General features: G+C 45.1%; 1 protein-coding gene across 2 annotated transcripts in view; it reads left to right on the top strand.

The window, feature by feature from the left end:
- Nucleotides 1-19,649, top strand: part of LOC119964915 (digestive cysteine proteinase 1-like) — a 132,995-nt gene extending 113,346 nt beyond the window's left edge. For both annotated transcript variants that reach the window (XM_038795050.1, XM_038795039.1), the window contains exons 10-11: nt 10,345-10,534; nt 19,105-19,649. In XM_038795050.1, the coding sequence (XP_038650978.1) occupies nt 10,345-10,534; nt 19,105-19,292 (378 nt within the window). In that variant the 3' untranslated portion in view covers nt 19,293-19,649. The remainder of the gene's footprint in view (nt 1-10,344; nt 10,535-19,104) is intronic.
- The last annotated feature ends 4,584 nt before the right edge of the window (nt 19,650-24,233 follow it).

Below are 24,233 nucleotides of genomic sequence, written 5' to 3'. Positions count from 1 at the left end.
ATACTCCCGTAGTTTTAAGCAACAAAATCTAACGAGGTTGCCTTATATCCCTGTTAGTACGCATGCAAGTGAATACACACTTCTGAATCATAGAGATTTGATAGATACGGGCCTTACACTTGTGGTTTCTTCACTTTTCCCAATTAGGTTTCTAATTCAACGTTTTGTGGGTTCTCTCGGAGTGACAAAATCACTTCTAGGTCGAGTCCCGTCAGATTTGCCAATAATGTTGCTCCTTTTAACTGGATACTAATATGACAGTTATTAATGATGATATTGCTTTTCAGAGTTGCCAGGTATCAAATGATACCACCACAAGGTTTAGCCGGATATCGATCAAACACCCAACAACCAGTTAGTTAGTTCAAATTCAATGATAGTTTATTTACACACAAGAATTGCTTCGACATGCAACATAAAACACTACAAGATAAATTACACCAAACACTACAACAACCTGTACTTAACTTCAGGTACCTGGCTTTATGCAGAGGAACAAGGCCTTTGTTCCGATCTGGCGTGGCTGGGTCTGAAGAAGTGATTTTGTTTCTGCTGGGCTCACACGTCTGGTAGCGATCGTTGGTCTTAGACTTGCTTTTGGTCGTGGAGCTGCAATTGGTTTTTGGCCCAAGAGAGTGCCGTTGCACCAGGGCCAAAAGAGACTGAACACATGGCAGTGTCTCTCTTTATCCTTCTGGGATTTCACGCTCTTTTTGGCGGTCCTTAGTTTTAAACCCAATAATTCGGCAGGCTTCGATTACTGCCTACGATTTTAGACAATAAAGGGGCGGGTGCCTTGATGGCTGGGCGTGTCCTGTTGAGCGGTTATTGACTTTGGCTGTTTGGGCTTCCTGGGTGAAGGGAGTGGCACCGATGAGTCTGGATCTGTAGCTGATACCCGAGTACAAGTCTTTTGGGCCATTAGAATGCAAATCGGCTGGGGGTTTCGATAGTGTCTGGTTATCTAGTGGCCAATATACACTTAAGCTCTGAGTTCGTCTGGATCCTGCATTGGTCATATTTCCTGTGATTCTTTGCAAGTGGCCATGTTTCCCTTTGTAAGTGGCCATCCCAGATGGCTACAATTCCCTGCTGGGTGACTGTCTGTGCGGAGTATGTACGTTCTCCCCTTTCTGCGTAGGTTTCCTCTGGGTACTCCGGTTTCCTCCCACAGTCCAAAGATGTGCAGGTTAGGTGGATTGGCCATGATAAATTTCCCTTAGTGACCAAAAGGATTAGGAAGGGTTATTGGATTACGGGGATAGGGTGGAAGTGAGGGTTTAAGTGGGTCGGTGCAGACTTGATGGGCCAAATGGCCTCCTTCTGCACTGTTTGTTCTATGTTCTAAGGAGAAATATCCTCTCAGCATTTACCCAATCAGCCCCCTTAAGAATTCCATTTATTCAATGAGATCACCTCTCATTCCTCTGAATTCCAATGAGTAGAGTCCCATTCTGTTTTACCTTTGCTTATAAAACAATCCCTTCATAACGAGGATCATCCTAATGAACCTTCTCTGAACCGTCTCCAATGAGATAATATCTTTCTTTAAATAAGGGGACCAAAACTGCTAACAACTACTCCAGATGTGGTCTCACCAGTACCTTGTACAGTTGCAGCAAAACATCCCTACTCTTATACATCCAAACCCCTTGAAATAAAGGCCCACATTCCATTAACCTTCCCGATTACATGCTGCACCTGTGTAGCTAGCTTTCTGTGTTTCATGCTCAAGTCCCATTGTGTTGCAGCTTTCTGAAGTTTTCCCCCATTTAAATGATACTGTTTTTTTTTGTTTTACAGCTTTTTTGTTCTCCCTTTCACGATGAACAACTTCACATTTTCCCACATTCCAGTCCATTTGCTAACTTTTTGCCCACTATCAATATGTCTTTACAAGTTGCTTACATTCATCTTGCAACTTGCCTTTCCGTCTATTTTTGTGTCCTCTGCAAATCTGGCTGCAGTACATCTGCCTCCTTCCCCCGGATCATTAATACAGGACAAGACCTACTGGCCACGTTATGAAGGAGTGCGGCGCTGTGCAACGTGACCGGTAGATGCCGGGAGATCCCTCTTCCAGGATCTACCCAGCTTGTCACGTCGACAAGATCTAATGTAATCTTGCGGGACATTGCGATGTGAATCCCATCTATTGTGGCTGGGATCACATTTTAGCAAATCTGCCTATTAGAGTGAGACAGCTAGTCTCAGGCAAGCACCAATCAGCGCTGGTCACCACAAACGGGGACCAGATGGAACGGCTCTCTTGGGGGCCTCCCAGAGGATTAGAGGCCCGCAGGTGCTTGCCCTCTCGGCAGGGTGGCACCTTTGCACTTCTGGTGTCATCTGGGCACCTTGACACTGCCAGCATGGCACCCTGCCAGTGCCTCCTGGATACCAGTCTTATAGCAATGTGTCCAGTGGCACTGGCAGCTGGCAGGGACACTGCCAGTGTTCCAGGCTGATATTTTTCCCATGACGGGGGTCGCGCCTGCGGGCAGGGGAGTGCAGGGGGGCCTGTGGACCCCTTACATTGAATTGGGGCTGGGGGGGGGGATTCGGGGGTCGCATCGGGATGGGGGAGGTCAAGAGTGGGGTCCCAATCTCACCCTGCACGGCGGAGCTCCACTTGCCGGAACGCCTCCGTGCAGGAAAAGACAATAAGTGCAATTTCGACCTCGTGTTCCCACCGAGGCCCCCAATCAATCCGAATGGCCGTTCGATAGCGTGACTAATTGTGCTATTGTGGTTAATCACGCACATTACGGGACTCTGTTCCCATTCAGGTGTTTCACACCCATATATTGTAAACAGTTGTGGTCCCAGCACTGATTCTACTGAAATCCCATTAGTTACAGGTTCCCAAACTGAAAAAGATCCCCACTCACTGTTTCCTGCCCATTAGCCAATTCTCTCTCCAGGCCAATACACTGCTGCAACACCATAGGCTCTTGCGGCTTAGCTTTTGTGCGGTACCTTGTTGAATGCCTACTGGAAGTCTAAATACAGTACATCTACTGTTCCCCTCTATCCACTCGGGATGAGACTTCCTCAAAAAACGCTAATAAATTAGTCCGACATGATTTCCCTCATCTGTTGGATTAGGTTATGATTTTCCAAATGTGCTATTACTTCCTTAATAATTGATTCCAACATTTTTACAAAAATAGATGTCAGGCTAATTGGCCTATAGTTACCCGCTTGTTGCTTCCCTCCCTTTTTGAATAGGGGTGTCACATTGGCAGTTTTCTTACCTGTCAATCTCATTATCAGTTCTAAGATAGCCTGCCCCCTGGTTGGCTCGATGACATATTGCTCTCCGTCTCTGACATGAAAGTACTCTATCAATTCGTTGTCGCAGCTACTCTTTCCAACTTGATTAACTCAATCAACATGAAGATTAAAGTCACCCATAATTGCTCTATTCTTTTTACATGCTTCTAACATTTGTTGATTTATACCCATTCCCCACAGCATGGCCACTGTTTATACACTGCTCCTACCAATGTCTTCTTTCCCTTGCTGTTTTTTTCTTCCAACCAAATGGACTCTACATCACTGAGTCTAGATTGTCTCTCACAACTGTCCCCATTTCATCTGTAATTACCAGTGCTATCCCCCCCCCCCCAACCACCATTTTCTTGCCTCCTGCCCTTCCAAAAGGTCAGTCTCCCTGAATATGAATTCCCAATTTTGCTCTTCTTGTAACCATGTTTATGTAATAGCAATAAGATCATATTCATTTTCCTCGATTTACGCCATCAGTTCCTCTACCTTATTCCGAATGCTTAATGCATTAGATCCAAAGCCTTTAGACTTGCCTTTTTGCCATGTTTAATCATCCTAACTTTTATTTGCACTGTGGCCCTATTTGCCTCTGGCCCTTGATTACCCTGTCTATCATTTTTCCATTTTACTGTTCTTTCTTTCATTGCTGTCCTTGTTTCTTTTTCCCTTGTCACCTTGATTAGGTTCACACTCCACCTCCCAAGATAGCTTCAACCCTCCAAAACAACACCAGAAAATTCTCACCCAAGGACATAAGTCCCAGCCCATCCCAGGCGTAATCCATCCAATTTATACTGGTGCCACCTCCCCCAGAACCGATCCCAATGTCCCAGGAATCTGAAACACTCGCTTTGCACCATCTTTCCAGCCACGTGTTCATATCCTGCTATATTTACTCTGACTAGCACATGGCGCTGGTCGTAATCCTGAGTTCATTACCTTTAATATTCTACTTTTTAACTTTCTTCCTAACTCCCTATATTTGGCTTTTAGAACCTCATCCCTTTTTGTTAAGCAATGTAATTGGTACCGATGTGTACTACGTGCACTGGCTATTCACCCTCTCCCTCCAGAATGTCCTGTAACTGGTCTGAGACATGCTTGATTCTAGCACCAGGGGGGCAACATACCATCCTGGAGTCTTGTTTGCAGCCACAAAAACGCCTATCTATTCCACTTATAATTGAATCACCTATAACTATTGTATTCCCACAACTTTTACTCCTCCCCTATGCAGCAGAGCAAACCATGGTGCAATAAAATTGGTTGTCGCTGCTTTGCCCTGAGAGGCCATTCCCCTCAACAGTATCCAAAGCAGTGTATCTGTTTTTCAGGGGAATAGCCACAGGAGATTCCTGCACAGCCTGGCTAATCCTCTTGTTCTGCCTGCTGATCACCTAGTCCCTTCCTTCATGTGGACTCTTAGCATGCGGTGTGAGCACTTCTCTAATACATGCTGTCCACAATAATCTCTGCCTTGCGGATGCTCCACAGTATCCCTAGCCGTCGCTCCTGCTTCGGGCTTCAAGAAGTTGCAGCTGGAGACAATTCTTGCACACATTTTGATTCCTGGTGGTGGAAATGTGTCTAGTTTTCCACATAGAGCACAAAGAGCAGACCATGGTTTTGAGCTCGCCTGCCATGACTTCGCATTAACCCTTTCAAGTAAAATAATATCAAGTATTTAGGGCCCTTCTTCCCTTGACCATGTTAATATGGAATTGAAGCATTACAAACTATAACCACAAAATAAAGATTTTACAAACTATAGACAATAATATTAGTATGAATATTCACTGTCTCTACTCTCTCAATCAACAGCTTCCACTTGTACCATGTCACTTTTGAATCCTGATGTCACCTCAGGAGCTCCGCCTCTGAATTGAGTGAAGATACGCAGGGCTGCTTCTTTTAAAATTTTCCCGCTTCTCTGCTCAGCTGCTACTGCTGCTCGTTATGCTTTCCCTTAATTTGCTCTGTTTTAATTACCTTTGTTTAAGAGTCGCCAGGTATCTTTCTGATACCACCACAGGGTTCAAAGCCAAGTACTGATCAATGACTCGATACACCAGTTAGTAAGTTTGAAATCAATACACCTTTATTTACACACAAAGTCAATTATTACTCATGCATAAACTCTATTCGCTAAACTACAACTACTACTAAAGCCTATACTTAGCTTCGAGTGGCCCACTCAGTCAGAGGAACAATGGCCATTGTCCGGTTCTGATACTGCTGGCTTCGAACTGGGATAGGATAGTAGCTAGGGGCGTCTATCTCGTAGCGTGCATTGACCTTAGACTTACTTGGTTGGTGCTTGGCGGGCCTCTCGTCGCTGAGAGCCAAAAGCCAAGGTAGGAGTTCTTCCAAGAGCTTCCAAGAGCTTTCAAGAGAGCGAACTGAACTTGGGGACTCTATTTTATAGTCCCCAGGGGTTTTGCGCTCTTTTGGGCGGACCCCAGACTTGGTCTCAATTAATTGGACCATGTCCCAATCGTTCGTATTGATTTTCTCCAATACGTTCCCCGATCGTTGGGCGGGTCCTATGTAGCCGTTGGCCTGTCTTTGTTTTAGCTCCCGCTGGCGCCGGGGAGTCTGTCCTGGTCTCGATTGTTTCAATGTTTCTTTTTGTCCCTGGAGATAGCTCATTAATATGCTAATGGCTATTAGGTTTCAGTTCTGTCTGGGTTCTGCAAATCTTAATACACAGGAAACCTTGCACCTGCTTGTTTTCTCTAGTGCTGTCCATTTTTCCCTGCACTCTTTGCGCGTGTCCATTTTGGAATCGGGACATGGCCACCCCAGGTGGCTACACTATTCAACAGATTTACTCTCTCTCTGACCTGTGGTGCTCTGTCAGAGTTACATAAGATCCCTCTTTCCCCTTGTGCTCCAAATTGCCAAAGATCTTACTTTTATTTTAAAGAGCAGATGTACTCACCAGTCCTACTCACAATCTGAGAAAAGAACATAGAACATACAGTGCAGAAGGAGGCCATTCGGCCCATCGAGTCTGCACCGACCCACCCAAGCCCTCACTTCCACCCTATCCCCGTAACCCAATTTTGGTCACTAAGGGCAATTCACCTTTTTGGTCACTAAGGGCAATTTATCATGGCCAATCCACCTAACCTGCATGTCTTTGGACTGTGGGAGGAAACCGGAGCACCTGCAGGAAACCCACACAGACACAAAAGAAGGGACTGATCACCTCCTCCCTTTCACCTAATTCCCTGTTCACCAAACTCCAGATGCACTCTGATGCAACAAGGTAGCACTCAGTGTAGATGAGAGGAGTTAGTTGAGGCATTGGTTTTAATTTTCCAAAATTCATTAGATTTAAGGAAGTTTTCATGGATTGGAAAATAGCAAATATAACTCCTTCCCTCAAAGAGGGAGAGAGGCAGAAAGCAGGAAATTACAGGCCAGTCATTGGGAAAATAATAGAGCTACCGATAAAGATGTTACAGTAAAGCACTTTGAAAACATCAGAGTAATCAGGCAGCGCCAACATGGTTTTGCGCAAGGGAAATAATGTTTCTTCAAGTAACATATGCGGCGGATAAATAGGAACCGGTGGATGTACTTTATTTAGATTTTCCAAAAGCATTTTGTCAGGTGCCACATCAAAGGTTATGGCAGAAAATAAAAGTTCATTGTGTAAGGGGTAACATTTTGTCATGATTAAAAAAGCGGCTGGCTGACAGGAAACAAATAGTTGACAAAAATGGGTATTTTTCTAGTTGACAAGATGTACTCAGTGTATTGCCACAGAGATCAGTGCTGGGGCCCCAATGTTTTGCAATTTATATAAATGACTTGGATGAAGGGACAAAGGTATTAATCGCCTAATTTGTTGATGACACATAGTGGGATAGTGAGATGTGAAGAAGAGGCTACAAGGGAATATAAATAGTTTACCTGATTGGGCAAAGACCTGACAAATGGAGTATTATGTGGGAATATGTGAAATCGCCCATTTTGACAGAAAAAATAAAAAATAAACATTATCTAAATGTTGAGAGATTGCAGAGCTCTGAGATGTAGAGGAATCTAGACGTCCTAGATAATCAATCACAGAAGTGTTGGTGTGCAACTACAGTAAATAATTAGGAAAGCTAATAGAATGCTACTATTTATTGCAAGGGGAATTGAATAGGGAGGTTGTGCTTTGGTTATACTAGGCACTGGTGAGACCACATCTGGAGTACTGTACTGCATTAGACTCTTTATTTAAGGAAGAAAGGAAATACATATTGGATACAGTTCAGAGAAGGCTTACTAAGCTAATACTTGAAATGACGAGTTGTCTTATGCGGAAAGGTTGGACAAGTTAGGCTTCCATCCACTGGAGTACAGAAGAGTAAGATGTAGCTTGATTATAACATATTAGATTCTGAGGAATCTTAACAGGGTCAATGTAGAAAATATGTTTCCTCTTGTGGGAGAATCTGTACAACGAATCACTGTTTAAAAATAAGGGGTTGCTCATTTAGGACAGATATGAAGAGGATTTTTTCTCTCAGAGGGTTGTGAGTCTTTGGAACACTCTTCGTCAAAAGGCAGTGGAAGGAGAATCCTTGATTCATTTTAAAGCAGAGGTAAGTAGGTTCTTGATTAGCGAGAGGGTGGGGGGGGGGGGGGGGGGGGGAAACATTATTGAGGAAGATGGGAATGTAGAATTGAGGTTGAAATCAGATCAGCCATGGTCTTATTGCACGGTGGAACATGCTTGAAGGGCCAAATGGCCTATTCCTGCTCCTCATTATGATGTTCGTATCCGAGTTGCTTTGAACAGTAGGGAGTCTTCCTGAACCGCCTTGGACTTTGAGATGAAGATGGTACTTCCATGATGAAATCAGCTGGAAATTTAAGGATTATTGAGCAAGTACGATAAAGTTCCAACAATATGCATTTCTAAGTCTGGTTGTTCAATCTGAAGAAGGTAAAAGTTGCAAAGAATAGTGGTGCTACCAAAGTAACCTTGGTGAATTGTTGCAGTACATTCCATAGCATGTAGATTGGTGGACAGTGTGAATATTGTTACAACAAGCTCCAGGTGAGGTTTCCCAAAGGTTGTTGATCCGGGCGAGACCCCTTGATTTGTCATCGTCAGGCTCAAAATTGTTACGTACCCGGGTGAGGAGGGATGACTGGCTCCCTGCCTTTCTTCAACCCACTCTCTGCTGGTAGCAGAAGTTTAACAAAGGTTTAATCTAACAAGGTTCCCTTTCTCTTGGATATCTTTTCCAGACCCAATAGTTATGTTGAATAAGAAGCCAATTTAACCAGGCTTTCTTGAGTTAAGATAGAGTAAGTTTATTAATTACTGAAGAGGTAAGGAGAAATGGGAAAACACATGTATCTACATTCATATGGATTAGAAGTAAGAATTGAGTCTAAGAGTAAATAAATATAAATAAATAGTTACACAGAACAGTCCTTGAGTTGTGAGGAGTAGATGATGAAGTATCGCGGCTGTTAAGAATTGACTCCAGTATAGTTGACCTCTGCAGGTGAGTAGTTGATTCTTCAATTCAGATGTTATCATAGAATCATAGAATTTACAGTGCAGAAGGAGGCCATTCGGCCCATCGAGTCTGCATCGGCTCTTGGAAAGAGCACCCTACCCAAGGTCAACACCTCCACCCTATCCCCATAACCCAGTAACCCCACCCAACACTAAGGGCAATTTTGGACACTAAGGGCAATTTATCATGGCCAATCCACCTAACCTGCACATCTTTGGACTGTGTGAGGAAACCGGAGCACCCGGAGGAAACCTACGCACACACGGGGAGGATGTGCAGACTCTGCACAGACAGTGACCCAAGCCGGAATCGAACCTGGGACCCTGGAGCTGTGAAGCAATTGTGCTATCCACAATGCTACCGTGCTGCCCATGTTCTGTGGTTCAGTAGAGAGATTTCAGTTCTTTCTTTAGCTGTGTTCCTCTTTTGCTGGCTCATTGACTTCTATAGTCAGAGGAAGAGTTTTTAGATATTCTTGCAGAAGATGGCTATTTCCTTTTCCCAGAGACACTGCCTCTGGTGTTGTAGGCAGGTAAGCAGGCTGGCAGAAGCTCTCTCAGCTTCTTTGTTTTAACCCCCTTCTTTGTTTATTCCAACTAGACCCAGAGTCCATTAATCGATATAGGGAAGCAATTACATCCACGGTTTTAGATGAGATAGCCATTATGTTCCTTTGACTTTACCAGAGATAATAATCAGTCTTGGATTCTTTTAGAAGTATCTTGTCTTGAAACACAAGAAGGGATTTAATTGACCTTTAGAGAAACACCCTGAAGCCATTTCTGTCGGTGGCTAACTGTACATTCTCAGTCACCTTCAGGGTTTGTGTCCATTTAAAAATATAAAACTCAGGGTCTTTTTAAAGTTAAATTTTTCTGTGTAACTCCATGTTTTTTTTTCTCCACCATCATAACAATATTGAGTCCATGGTGCTGCTCAAACAAACTGCAATGGAGATACTGCTGTAGTAGCTGTGCCATCACACTTCTAACCTGGGAATCATGGGTGTGAGATACTCATCCTCTGCCCTACTGTTATAACCTTGGTGTTAATATGGTTGCTCCAGTTAAGCTCTAGTAAATAGAGGCCCCCAAGCTGCTGATGGTGGAAGATGGCAATTGAATTTTGAGGCAGATAGTTGTGCTCTCAGGAGAGCAGTCAGTTCACAAAATGTATCTGTGTAGTTTCCATTATCTCTTTGGTTGTTTTCACTTAGAAGCGATGGTATGTAATCATCCAATTTGGTTAAAATTCTAAGTATCTTTTGCTAACTTCCAGAATTGTGAGGAACTGTTATTCCTTAAATGTTGAGTATTGAGATGATAGATCTTCACTTCTAATTAACACCAGCCAGAAACCTCAAGAATGGGAAATGTTCACTTGTGATCAAGCTGTGGATGTTGAACAAGTTTTTTGTGTAATTTGGAGTCTAGCTTTCCTTGACTGCTGTGTTCTTGAAATCTGTTTGAAATCATTTTTATATTTTCAATTTGCTTTTTGACCTTATTTTCACACCATGCAGAATGGATTCTGCCACTATAATCAATCCGTATTCACAGCAGAGCTGGAGGGCTATGTCAATGTCACATCAGGAGACATGGAAGCTTTAAAGATAGCCATCTTTAAAAATGGACCAGTGTCTGTTGGAATGGATGCTTCACACAAGACTTTCAGATTTTACAGTGATGGGGTTTATTATGACCCAAACTGTAGTAAGTATTCTAACTTTCATATTGTACAGTATTTCAAAAGAAAGTGTGCAACATAATTTGTACCTTTTTAATAAACTATTTTAAAAATGAAATTAAATGAAAATTGCTTATTGTCACAAGTAGGCTTCAAATGAAGTTAGTGTGAAACGCCCCTAGTCGCCACATTCCGGCGCCTATTCGGGGAGGCTGAAACGCAAATTGAACTCGCGCTGATGGCCTTGTTCTGCATTACAAGCCAGCTGTTTAGCCCACTGTGAAATGGGCAGCCATTTTTAATAATTTTGTGAAGTGATCATAATTCAGCACTCACAAAATATTGACAATTAGTCTGAACATTTCCCAGGTAATTGTATACTATATTCAATGAATTTCTGGAGAAGTTACATATTTAAATTTAAATCTGCTATCGCTAATCATGGTATTACCAGTAGTGGAAGTGAACAGGGGCTCTAGATGACAGTCAAAATTTGGCTATATATATATATTTTATATATTTATGCACGGATAAGCTGCACAGCTATGGGCCATGTGCAGGAAAATGGGATCAGAAAGGTCACTTGGGTGTCTTTGGGTTGGCATTGACAAGATGACCGAATGACCCTTCTGTGCTGTATCTTTTCTGTTGTTCTATATGAGTTAAATTTGAGAAAAAAACAAGAAGAGTCCAGCTCGCTGCCAATTTTATGTATCTTGCAGTACACTGTATAGGAACAGCATAGCTAGAATTCATTCAATATTCAGCTGAGAGATTTGAAGAAGATAAAACATGGGCTTTATTATGAAGCATAACGTGAGAAAATATGCAACTTTCCAGCTGTTAAGAACAATGTATTGTTGTACCTTTAAAACCTCTGATGCATTCGACCACTTTACTTAGTCAAATGTTTTACTCAGGGTCCCTCAATATGCGGACAAAGCCCGCCCACTATTTAAGGCCACACTTTTTCCCCTGTCGGCTGAGGCTCGCCAGGCCTTCAACTGCATCAAGGAGGACATCACCAAAGAGGCTATGCGGACGGTAGATGAATCCGTCCCTTTTGAGGTTGAGAGCGATGCCTCAGAGGTCGCTCTTGCAGCCACATTGAATCAGGCAGGGAGACCAGTCGCATTTTTCTCCCGAACCCTCTCTGCTTCAGAACTTCAACACTCCTCGGTCGAAAAGGAAGCACAAGCCATTGTGGAGGCTGTACTTCACTGGAGGCACTACCTCGCAGGTAGAAGGTTCACCCTTGAATGAAACCTGGCTTCATAGATTATAACTTTAGTTTTAGAAACCATGGAGGAAAGTTACTGAACAAATTCACAGGAGTTTACTGAAGAACCTTTTTTTAAATTTAGAGTGCCCAATTCATTTTTTCCAATTAAGGGGCAATTTTAGCAGTGCTAACCGCTGAGGAACTTTTAACGCAAAGAATAAATCATTCATCAAACAAGGAAAATTAATTATATTACACCAGACAAAAACAATTGGAACAAGGTTAATGCAAACATCAGAAAAGGATTTAAATTTACACTATTCCTTATATCTCAGGATATATTTACAGACACAAAAACCTCGGTAATGATTTACCACTAACACCAAGGCTTCTTTGCTTGGGTTGCCCAGTTGCAATGGCTTTCTTCTGGCAGAATTCTGAGCATTCACTAAAGGTTTTTTTCTCCAAATGCCCCATATCTCCTCAAGCCACCAAAAAAACACTCTAAACTCACTATTACTTTACATTAACTGCAGGGCAAATACAAGTTCCATAAACTTGTTGATGGAACCATCAATTCACCAGACACGTGTTTCCGATATGAATCTAGGCTTTAATCGACTTACTTCAGAGCCAGCCTGCTACCCGTTGATGAACTCTTAGTGAACTCAGGCTGACTCTGGACAAGGGTATTTATACAGCTGCACTAGGGGGAGGAGTTGTGGGCGGAGCCAAGGGTGGAGCCCAGTACAAGTTCCTGAGTACGCCCAGAGCTACTCCCCCTAGTGGTAGGATAGCGCTACTGCGCTTACAAAGACAGTGTGAATTATCATATATACATATATATATTACATTCACCACAGTGACGTTATCCAAGTACGGAAACGTGGCTCACAGCCCGTACTGGTCCACCATTCGGTCCATTGCTCGTTGGAACACCGAGATCCCGTTCGTGACGCCAAAGGGAACCCGGAGGAAATGGAAGAGGCGGCCATCGGCTTCGAACGCCGTGTAGTGGCGGTCCTCCGGGCGGATTGGGAGCTGGTGGTATGCAGACTTCAGATCCACCGTGGAGAAAATACGATACTGGCCGATCTGATTCACCATGTCTGCAATCCTGGGGAGGGGGTACACATCGAGGAGCGTAAACCGATTAATGGTCTGACTATAGTCCACGACCATGCGGAATTTTTCCCCAAACTTGACGACCACCACCTGAGCTCTCCAGGGGCTGTTACTGGCCTCTCTGATCCCCTCACGTAGGAGCCTCTGGACCTCGGTTCTGATAAACACCCTGTCCTGCAGGCTGTACCACCTGCTGCGAGTGGCTACAGGTTTACAGCCCGGAGTGAGATTGGCAAAGAGTGGAGGGGGGAAATTTGCAGCGTGGCTAGGCTGCAGATGGTGAGTGGGGGTAGGGGTCCGCCGAAGCTGAGGGTTAGACTTTTGAGGTTACACTGGAAGTCGAGGCCCAGTAAGAGTGGGGCTCAGAGTTCGGGCAGGACGTATAGTTGAAAATTAGAGTAGCTAGCGCCTTGGATCGTTAAGGTCGCGACGGTGCACCCTTGGAGGTGAACAGAGTGGGAGCCCGAAGCGAGGGAGATGGTTTGCTGTGCAGGAAAAACAGGGAGCGAACAGCGTCTTACCAGATCTGGGTGTACAAAGCTCTCGGTGCTCCCGGAGTCGAAGAGGCACGGCGTACTGTACCCGTTGATTTTAACGGTCATCATGGAGTTGCGGAGGTGTTTCGGACGTGACTGGTCCAACGTGACCGCGCTGACTTGTGGGTAGACGGCGGCTCGATCAGCTGTGCTGGAGTGGCCCCGTGATGAATGGCCGCTGAGGTCGCAGTCTTCGATCTGGATTGCTGAGTTTGGAGAGGATGGAGCCCAAGATGGCCGCCCCGTGGATCGCACGTGGTGGGCGGCGAGAAAGATGGCGTCCAAGATGGCGGCCCCCATGAATTGCACGTGGCCGGCCGCATGGTGGGAGTTTGCCAAGGTGGCGCCCATGGGTTGCACGTGGTGGGTGGGGGTGGAGTCGGAGTACAGGCCGCGGTGTTACGGGGCCTGCGAATTCAGGGAGCGAGTGCTCTGGGCTGCGGGAGGGTTCTTCCCTGGAAAGAAAGCTGGAGCTTTCTTCGCCAGACATACTCTGGCATAATGTCCTTTGCGAGCGCAGCTGCTGCAGGTCGCGTTGCGGGCCAGGCAGTGTTGCCGCGGGTGCTGGGACTGGCCACAAAAGTGGCAGCCTGGAGTAGCATCGTGGCTGGGTGGCCGCACGGCGCAGGCCTGGGGTAGTCGCTGGTCGGGGGCCCATGACGGGGTCGCAGAGTCCACGGGGAACGAGGTGAGGCTGCGGAACGAGACCTCCATAGTAGTGGCGAGTTCTACAGTGTCTTCTAAGTTTTGGGCCCCCTTCTCAAGCAACTGCTGGCGCACGTAAATCGATCTGAGGCCTGCAACAAATACATCGCGGCCAGCGAGTTCCCTATGTTCTGCAGCATTTACAGCTTGGTAATTACAGTCCCGGGATAAGGTTTTTAAGTCTCTTAGGAATTCTTCTAGCGATTCTGGCGGTGAGTAGTAAAAACGTGGCGCGCGTAGACCTCATTGATGGGCCTCACGTACATTCTGTCGAGTAGGGCCAGGGCCTCTGTATATGAGCCGGTACAATTAAGTTGAGTAGATATACGATGGCTCACCCTTGCGTACAGTAGGCTGAGTTTCTGCTCCTCCGTAGTTTATGTAGTGCTTGCTTCAGCCAGGTAGGCCTTAAAACATCGGAGCCAGTGTGAAAAGATTTATTTCGCTTCTGCATCCTGTGGGTCGAGTTCCAGTCGATCAGGTTTGAGGGCTGATTCCATGGTCATTCCTTACTGTTTCTTAAAATGATTAAATTGATGAGACCATCGATTCACATGACACGTGGTTAGAAGCGAACAGTGGTTTCAATCGTATTACAACAGAGCCTGCCTGTGACGAGATGAACTGGCAGGCAGGCTCACAACAGCAACCTTTATACTTCCGGTTAGGGGAGGAGCTATGGGCGGAGCCAAGGGTGGAGCCCAGTACAAGCTCCTCATCTCCCCCTATGGGTAGAGCCGCTCAACTAAACATGATCTAGAACAAGGTACAGGCTCAACACATGTTGTACAATACAGTGTGGATTATTAGTGTTTATAATTCACCACAGGTACCAAACTATTCGGAAGGACAGAGTGGATGGTAAGGGAGGTGGTGTAGCTGTGTTATTTAAGGATGACATCCGGGCAATTGTAAGGGATGACATCAGTGCTATAGAGGGTAAGGTTGAATCCATTTGGGTGGAAATCAGGAATAGTAAGGCGAAAAAGTCACTGATAGGAATAGTCTATAAGCCACCAAATAGTAACATTATGGTGGGGCAGGCAATCAACAAAGAAATAACTGATGCATGTAGAAATGATACAGCAATTATCCTGGTGGATTTTAATCTACATGTTGATTGGTTTAACCAGGTCGGTCAAGGCAGCCTTGAGGAGGAGTTTATAGAATGCATCCGCGATAGTTTCCTAGAACATATGTAATGGAACCTCCGAGGGAACAAGCGGTCCTAGATCTGGTCCTGTGTAATGAGACAGGATTGATTAATGATCTCATAGTTAGGGATCCTCTCAGAAGGAGCGATTACAATATGGTAGAATTTAAAATACAGATGGAGGGTGAGAAGGTAAAATCAAGCACTAGTGTTTTGTGCTTAAACAAAGGAGATTACAATGGGATGAGAGAAGAGCTACCTAAGGTAGACTGGGAGCAAAGACTTTATGGTGAAACAGTTGAGGAACAGTGGAGAACCTTCCAAGCGATTTTTCACAGTGCTCAGCAAAGGTTTATACCAACAAAAAGGAAGGACGGTAGAAAGAGGGAAAATCGATCGTGGATATTTAAGGAAATAAGGGAGAGTATCAAATTGAAGGAAAAAGCATACAAAGTGGCAAAGATTAGTGGGAGACTAGAGGACTGAGAAATCTTTAGGGGGCAACAGAAAGCTACTAAAAAAGCTATAAAGAGTAAGATAGATTATGAGAGTAAACTTGCTCAGAATATAAAAACAGTTAGTAAAAGTTTCCACAAATATATAAAACAAAAAAGAGTGGCTAAGGTAAATATTGGTCCTTTAGAGGATGAGAAGGGAGATTTAATAATGGGAGATAAGGAAATGGCTGAGGAACTGAACAGGTTTTTTGGGTCGATCTTCACAGTGGAAGACACAAATAACATGCCAGTGACTGATAGAAATGAGGCTATGACAGGTGAGGGCCTTGAGACGATTACTATCACTAAGGAGGTAGTGATGGGCAAGCTAATGGGGCTAAAGGTAGACAAGTCTCCTGGCCCTGATGGAATGCATCCCAGAGTGCTAAAAGAGATGGCGAGGGAAATTGCAAATGCACTAGTGATAATTTACCAAAATTCACTAGACTCTGGGGTGGTCCCGGCGGATTGGAAATTGTCAAATGTGACACCACTGTTTAAAAAAGGAGGTACGCAGAAACCAGGTAATTATAGGCCAGTGAGCTTAACATCGGTAATAGGGAAGATGCTGGAATCTATCATCAAGGAAGAAATAGCGAGGCATCTGGATGGAAATTGTCCCATTGGGCAGATGCAGCATGGGTTCATAAAGGGCAGGTCGTGCCTAACTAATGCAGTGGAATTTTTTGAGGACATTACCTGTGCGGTAGATAATGGGGTGCCAATGGATGTGGTATATCTGAATTTCCAGAAAGCCTTTGACAAGGTGCCACACAAAAGGTTGCTGCATAAGATAAAGATGCATGGCATTAAGGGTAAAGTAGTAGCATGGATAGAGGATTGGTTAATTAATAGAAAGCAGAGTGGGGATTAATGGACATTTCTCTGGTTGGCAATCAGCAGCTAGTGGTGTCCTTCAGGGATCAATGTTGGGCCACAATTGTTCACAATTTGCATGGATGATTTGGAGTTGGGGACCAAGTGCAATGTGTCCAAGTTTGCAGACGACACTAAGATGAGTGGTAAAGCAAAAAGTGCAGAGGATACCGGAAGGCTGCAGAGGGATTTGGATAGGTTAAGTGAATGGGCTAGGGTCTGGCAGCTGTTGACAAATGTGAGGTTATCCATTTTGGTAGGAATAACAGCAAAAGGGATTATTATTTAAATGATAAAATATTAAAACATGCTGCTGTGCAGAGAGACCTGAGTGTGCTTGTGCGTGAGTCTCAAAAAGTTGGTTTACAGGTGCAACAGGTGATTAAGAAGGCAAATGGAATTTTGTCCTTCATTGCTAGAGGGATGGAGTTGTAAGACTAGGACGGTTATGCTGCAATTGTATAAGGTGTTAGTGAGGCCACACCCTGGAGTATTGTGTTCAGTTTTGGTCTCCTTACCCGAGAAAGGACGTACTGGCGCTGGAGGGTGTGCAGAGGAGATTCACACGGTTAATCCCAGAGCTGAAGGGGTTGGATTATGAGGAGAGGTTCAGTAGACTGGGACTGTACTCGTTGGAATTTAGAAGAATGAGGGGGGATCTTATAGAAACATATAAAATTATGAAGGGAATAGATAGGATAGATGTGGGCAGGTTGTTTCCACTGGCGGGTGAAAGCAGAACTAGGGGGCATAATCTCAAAATACGGGGAAGTAGATTTAGGACTGAGTTTAGGAGGAACTTCTTCACCCAAAGGGTTGTGAATCTATGGAATTCCTTGCCCAATGAAGCAGTTGAGGCTCCTTCATTAAATGTTTTTAAGATAGAGATAGATAGTTTTTTGAAGAATAAAGGGATTAAGGGTTATGGTGTTCGGGCCGGAAAGTGGAGCTGAGTCCACAAAAGATTAGCCATGATCTCATTGAATGGCGGAGCAGGCTCAAGGGGCCAGATGGCCTACTCCTGCGCCTAGTTCTTATGTTCTTAATACAGGTGGGAAATATATAGTAAATTGCAGAACCCTTAAGAGTAGTGACAAGCAGGGGGATCTGGGTGTACAGGTCCACAGGTCACTGAAAGTGACAATGCCGGTGGAGAAGGTAGTCAAGAAGGCATACGGCATGTTTGTCTTCGTCGGCTGGGGCATTGAGTACAAAAATTGGCAAGCCATGCTACAATGGGCCTTACGGTAGCATGGTGGTTAGCATCAATGCTTCACAGCTCCAGGGTCCCAGGTTCGATTCCCGGCTGGGTCACTGTCTGTGTGGAGTCTGCATGTCCTCCCTGTGTGTGCGTGGGTTTCCTCCGGGTGCTCCGGTTTCCTCCCACAGTCCAAAGATGTGCGGGTTAGGTGGATTGGCCATGCTAAATTGCCCATAGTGTAAGGTTAATGGGGGGATTGTTGGGTTACGGGTATACGGGTTACGTGGGTTTGAGTGGGGTGATCATTGCTCGGCACAGCATCGAGGGCTGAAGGGCCTGTTCTGTGCTGTACTGTTCTAAGTCTAAGTTCTAAGCTGTCTAGAACCTTGGCCACACTTGGAATATAGTGTTCAATTCTGATCGCAAAATTACCAGAAGGATATGGAGGCTTTGGAGAGGGTACAGAAAAGGTTTGCCAGGATGTTGCCTAGTATGGAGAGCATTAGCTGTGAGGAGAGGTTGGATAAACTTCGTTTCTCACTGGAACGATGGAGGTTGAGGGCTGACCTTATAGAAGTGTACAAAATTATGAGGGAGTCAGGAGTCAATAGTCAGGAGCTTTTTTCCAGGGTGGAAGAGTCAATTACTAAGGGATATAGGTTTAAGGTGCGAGGCGCAAAGGTTAGAGGAGCTGTGGGAGGGAAATATTTTACACAGAGGTTAGGTGCCTGGAACTCGCTGACAGAGGAGGTGGTGGAAGCAGGTACAACAGTGACGTTTAAGGGGCCTCTTGTCAACAACATGAATAAGATCGGAATAGAGGAGTAAGGACCCTCAAAGTGTAGAAGGTTTTAGGTTAGACGGGCAGCGTGGTTGGCGCAGGCTTGGAGGGCCGAAAGGCCTGTTCCTTGTTGTACTTTTCTTTGTTCTTACGTGGCATATCGTTTGGGATGCAGGACTAGATTCTGCCATTATACAAGGAAGTTATTTGAGATGCAGTACTTGTTTTGTAGATATGAAGACCAGGAGCATGGGTTAATAGCATGAATTGCAATTGTCTTTCACTAGAAAGAGCTTGAACCAATAAAGTAAGTTTTCTGTTTGTCAGGGTTTATAATTTATTAGTGAGTCTATTTTTCCCAATTACTAAGTATACTTAAACAATTGATTATGTTGTTCAATTTTTCGCTCACTCAGGGGCTACAAATATGGGTATTATTTATGGTTAAGATTATTCATTGCTGCAGAGCCGTTTTGAGCATTGTGATGTTACTATTTCAGGAAACGCCCGTACTGATTTGGATCATGCTGTGCTTGCTGTTGGTTATGGAACACTTGCCGGTCAACCATACTGGCTCATTAAAAATTCTTGGTCAACGATTTGGGGTGACGATGGTTATGTCCTGATGTCCATGGAAGACAATAACTGTGGAATTACTACAGATCCACTTTATGTCATTCTTATATGAATGCATATGAAGACATACTTGAATGTGTGATTTGTTACTTTTCAGGGATTATACTTCTATCTTCATTGTAGGCTTTATTTCATTGACTTAATCTTGTGTACATATCTGAAAATGTTGCCAACATACATACTAAACCTTTTACTGAGACGGAATAAATTTAAATCAATATAAGCTCCTTCTGTAGCTTTTCTGTTTTTGATAAAATGATGGTGCTGTTCAATAATGTTCTGGTTCAGACATGTTTAACAGTTTGTGTACTTTTATTGAAATGTTCACTGTGGTGGAACAAGCACATAACAAACTTATTAGAATTATTGACTGTTTTTATTACATAAATCTTTGTGAAATTAACAACTTCATCTGGCTTTATGTCCTTCCTTATATTACGCTGTATTTTTCCGCTTTGATTTTTACTGTTGAACAAAATAGCCATCTTTGAACTACAGTATACACAATTGTTCCAGTACAAAGTAGGTAATTTTGATAAATTCTAACAAAGCAGAAACATCGTAGCAATTACTCCGACGTTGGTTAGGCCACAGCTAGAGTACGATGTGCAGCTCTGATCACCTCACCAGAGGAAGGGACTGCACTGGAGAGGCTGCAGAGGAGATTCACCAGGATGTTGCCTGGGCTGAAGCGTTTCAACTGTCAAGAGGCTGGATAGACTGGGGTTGTTTTCCTTGGACCAGAGAAGGCTGAGGGGGACCTGTACAAAATTATGAGGGGCATAGAAAGGGTGGATAGGAAGGAACATTTCCCCTTAGTGAAGGGGTCAATAACCGGAGGCATAGGTTTAAGTCAAGGGGCAGGAAGTTTAGAGGGGATGTGAGGAAAAACCAGAGGGTGGTTGGAATCTGGAACTCTCTGCCTAAAAGGCTGGTAGAGGCTGGAACACTGACAACATTTACAAAGTATTTAGATGAGCCCTTGAAATAGCTTGGTATACAAGGCTAATGAAAATTGGAATTAGGATAGATAGGTGCTTGATGGCCTGTGCAGGCATGATGGGCTGAAGGGCCTCTTTCCGTGCTGTAAAAACTCTATGACTCTATCTCCATCCACCTTTTTAATTATAGAAGAGAAAATGTTAATTTGTCATTGTCCTTGCATTCTATCTTTCTTTCTGGTGGAAGTTGTTTGTCACCAGTTTCTGTTTTAGAAATTTCACTTGTTTTTTCTGAAGCTCCACAAGTAGTTCATTTTCATTAAAGTAGAGAGACCAAAATCAGTGTCCCTCTTCCCTACGTTGATGTCGCAATGATCAAGCATGTATCACTATTTGGCCACAAGTGCTCAATATTGAACCTTTAAGATATTTTCCTATCACTTTTTTGTATCTATCTTTTCACATCAATACATTTGGAACGTTGATTTGTGGAAGTGGATTACATTTATTGTCTTGTTTTAACCTTGCTGTCTGTACGTAATATTAAGGTTCTGAAATATATCTGTGATCATCCAGTAAAAGATGTTAAAGGGTTGAGGGAATGGAATGAGAGCAGCTCTCTGTATTTGTTAGTGCAGAGACAGCAAAGATGAGTGTGTAAAACCTTGTCAACTGAGACAATGGGCATTGGAATGTGAAAGAGCTGACTCAGGAGCACGAGAGGGAAGGAGATAAGGAAGTTGGACCTGATGGACGGATAGAATAAGAAAACCGTTAGCAGCAGCAGTATTGGTGATGTCATAGTCACCACCCTACCTCAGGATAATAATTCCATATAAGTACATGTTCTGGATCCTTGCCAAATCATTGGTGTATCTAGGAATTTAAGGGGACCATCTCTAAGCTGTGATTGTATAAAGGGACAGTCCGTACTCTGGGACTTTGGCACTTCTCGAAGGTGGTTCCCCGACTACTTAGAGATTTGTCCCGGCCGTGAATAAACGAATATTCGTTACCAACGTGTTCGAGTGTTTTACTTCTGGACTGACGGACGGCTATGTGAAAGCGCAATTCACATTTGGTGGCAGCGGTGGGATCTCCAGAGGTGTCTGCGCTACCCAACCGGCGTAACCGACTGAGCTCGTTCAAAGTAGAGGACGAATTTGGCCCCCAACGTGAGTAAAATTTTCTTTTCCACCTTGGTATTCGCCTACTACTAGTTTGATCGTTGCTCAGCCTTGCCGTTGGTTTGTCGAGAAGCCTCTGCGAGATCCAGGTCAGTCCAGCGAACCCGTTTTAAGGAGGGTAAGTGACCCCTGCAGTTATCGTCACTAGGGGCGGTCTGGGACTGCCGCCATAATTCCGGGCTGTGTTCTCTAGAATTTACAGGCGGGGTTCTCGGGACTGCTAGGAGACGATTCCGGGCTGTGTGCTCCAGACTATTAGGTAATTCTCGGGCAGTGTTCTCTAGACTACTAGGAAACGAGAGTGGAATTAGAATTCCACCATGGGTAATACCATAGATACTTGTGATGACCCGGGCAGTGCTCTCTGGACTCTCTGTGAACAATACCCCACTCAAAGCAACTCCGACAATTGTCGGGGGCCCTCCATAAAAACCTAGGCAAGGATAAATGGCCTCTGGGGGGACCTAAAGACTTGGGTCCTGTCCTAGAGGCCCAACAGGTGATCTGAAAAAACAATCGCGGTTCCACCGCAAAGAAATTAATTGCTTTATGGAGGGAATACTGTCAGTCATTGAAAGATGCATCTACACTGGCTAGCTGGCAGGCTAATGCCTCGAAATTGGGCATTGGCCTCACCGAAGGGGGAATTGTTAAAACAGTAGAGGTCTTAAAAAAGGAATGTAAAGAACGAAAGAATGCTACTCCTACCCCGGCGCCGGTCAGCAATGCGAAGCAAGGTTGGGAGGACTTGGACGATGGGGATGAGGAACATCTGTTCAATTGCGGGGGACGTCGGAAGCCTCCACAGCCACCACCTCTACCACCCCTCCCTAATGCACTGATCCAATTTATTATACCCCTCCCAAGTCAGAATCCACCACCTTATGCACCACCGCCGTCCCAACCAGCATATCAACCCCCGGCCATGAGTACAAGGTCAAGAACAAGGGGAGGAGGGAGACCATTCACGCAATTGGTCCAGTTAAAGGAACAATTGGGAGAACAATTAGACAGTCTTTTCCAAAATCTGGATGAGGACGAGGATTTCCCTCCTCCTCCTCCACCAGCCCTCGACCATCCCTTACCCCCACCACGACAGATGCCAGTGCGCCAGGTGCCAAATCCTTCCTATGACCCTGTTGCTCCCGTGGGCAACCCTAATGCCCATGAATATTTATGTCCCGTGGAAACCCAATGAGATTATGTCCATACTAGCTGGAATACCAAATCAAAAAGAGTCCCCTGCTGCCTTTGTTGACCAACTCCAATGTACAATTCGTGTATATGAGGCCGAAGCACGGGACTTATGGGCCTTGGTCCAGCAGGTCTTGCGCCCAGAAGAACACGTTCGCTTCTGCAATGTCTTACAACAGCAGAATCCTACTATTACCCTCCCTGTGTCTTTGGCGACCCTTAACGTGCTCCACCAGGCGGACCGGCAACGCCAAGATGCAATTTTTGCTGCATTAAACACTACCCTTCAAAAGCCTGTGGATATTACCAAAATACTTGAGACCAAACCCCGCAAGGATGAGGAAGCCGACACCTTTTTAGAGCGTTTCAATGAGTCCTACCGTAACCAGGCCGGAGACACTAACTACCGTGCTGGCAATAACAGCCCACAGTATTGTGCCATGCTCTTGAGCTGCTTGCCCACCTCCTTATCGGATGCGATCAAGACTAACAATATGGATTGGTCCGATAATAGTCCCACCCAAATGGCACGAGCTGTGAGGTACTACTGGAAAAACAGCTCACCTGAGGGTCCGTCTAAAGCAATCCCTAAAATTAAGACTGAGTATGTCCTTAGAAAAGAGGTCCAGGAGGTACCAATACCCTCTCGGGCGCCTGATAACACAGGCTACAGGATGGAATCCCAATTCTGCGCCCCTGGTTGGGTGACCCCCACAAGGTGAAGGATACACCTCCCATCCAAACGGGCCCCAAGCACCGCTCTATGGCCCTCCGTATGCCCCTCCGGGAGCAGCGTCGGCCTATGCACCGCCCCCACCATATTCGTATGCCACACCCTACCAACACTCCTCCCATCCCCCACCACCCTATTGTCCACCGATGCCGCCCCAAGCAGCACCTACCCCCACACAACCACCACAACATGCAAGGCTCTGTTATAGTTGTGGTAAACCAGGACATTACGCTCGTAACTGTTACTCAAACCCTAATCGCGGCAGAGGGGGTCGTGGAGGTGGAGGGCGGGGCAGAGGAGCGTCCGCAGTGGCTGCTCCAGTCACTACTCTGTTCACATCAAAATAACCCTTCCAACAATACTGATTGTCGATGTTGCCTTCTCGTTTAACCTCCCCTGACTCTGAGCCTGTTCTCTCTTTAACCATTTATGGTCACTCCTATCCGTTTCTCATAGACACGGGGGCTACCATGTCTTCCGTACAGTCTCACCTCAACCTTGTTCCCCTCTCATCAGAAACCCAACAACTATCTGGTTTCCAGGGACAGGTAGCTAGTTACCCCATTTCTTTCCCTGTGCCCGTTTCCTTCCACGGCTACACCCTCCAGCACCGATTTATTGTTACAACCGGACTAGATTGTAATCTACTGGCCCGAGACCTTCTCTGTGCCTTTGGAATACATCTTGAATGTGGGGATAACGGGATCACTGTTCATTCGCCCAGCATACCACGCCAGTTAATCACTCATGTGCACCCGCAATGGTGGGCACTTCATTTGATGCCTGAGCGGTTGTTCCACGTCACGCTGGCCTACAATTCGACCGGAGCCGACGAGGGCCTGGTCGACACTTACAGCCCTCATCTTGACCACGAATTCACAGTCACCCTTTTTGCTTCTGTGAGCGGACCCCAAGGGACTGCGGATGCGGCACAAGTG

The sequence above is a fragment of the Scyliorhinus canicula genome, chromosome 1 (genome assembly GCF_902713615.1).
Source record: "Scyliorhinus canicula chromosome 1, sScyCan1.1, whole genome shotgun sequence".
Lineage (NCBI taxonomy): Eukaryota > Metazoa > Chordata > Chondrichthyes > Carcharhiniformes > Scyliorhinidae > Scyliorhinus > Scyliorhinus canicula.
This window is presented reverse-complemented; position numbering and strand designations above follow the sequence as displayed.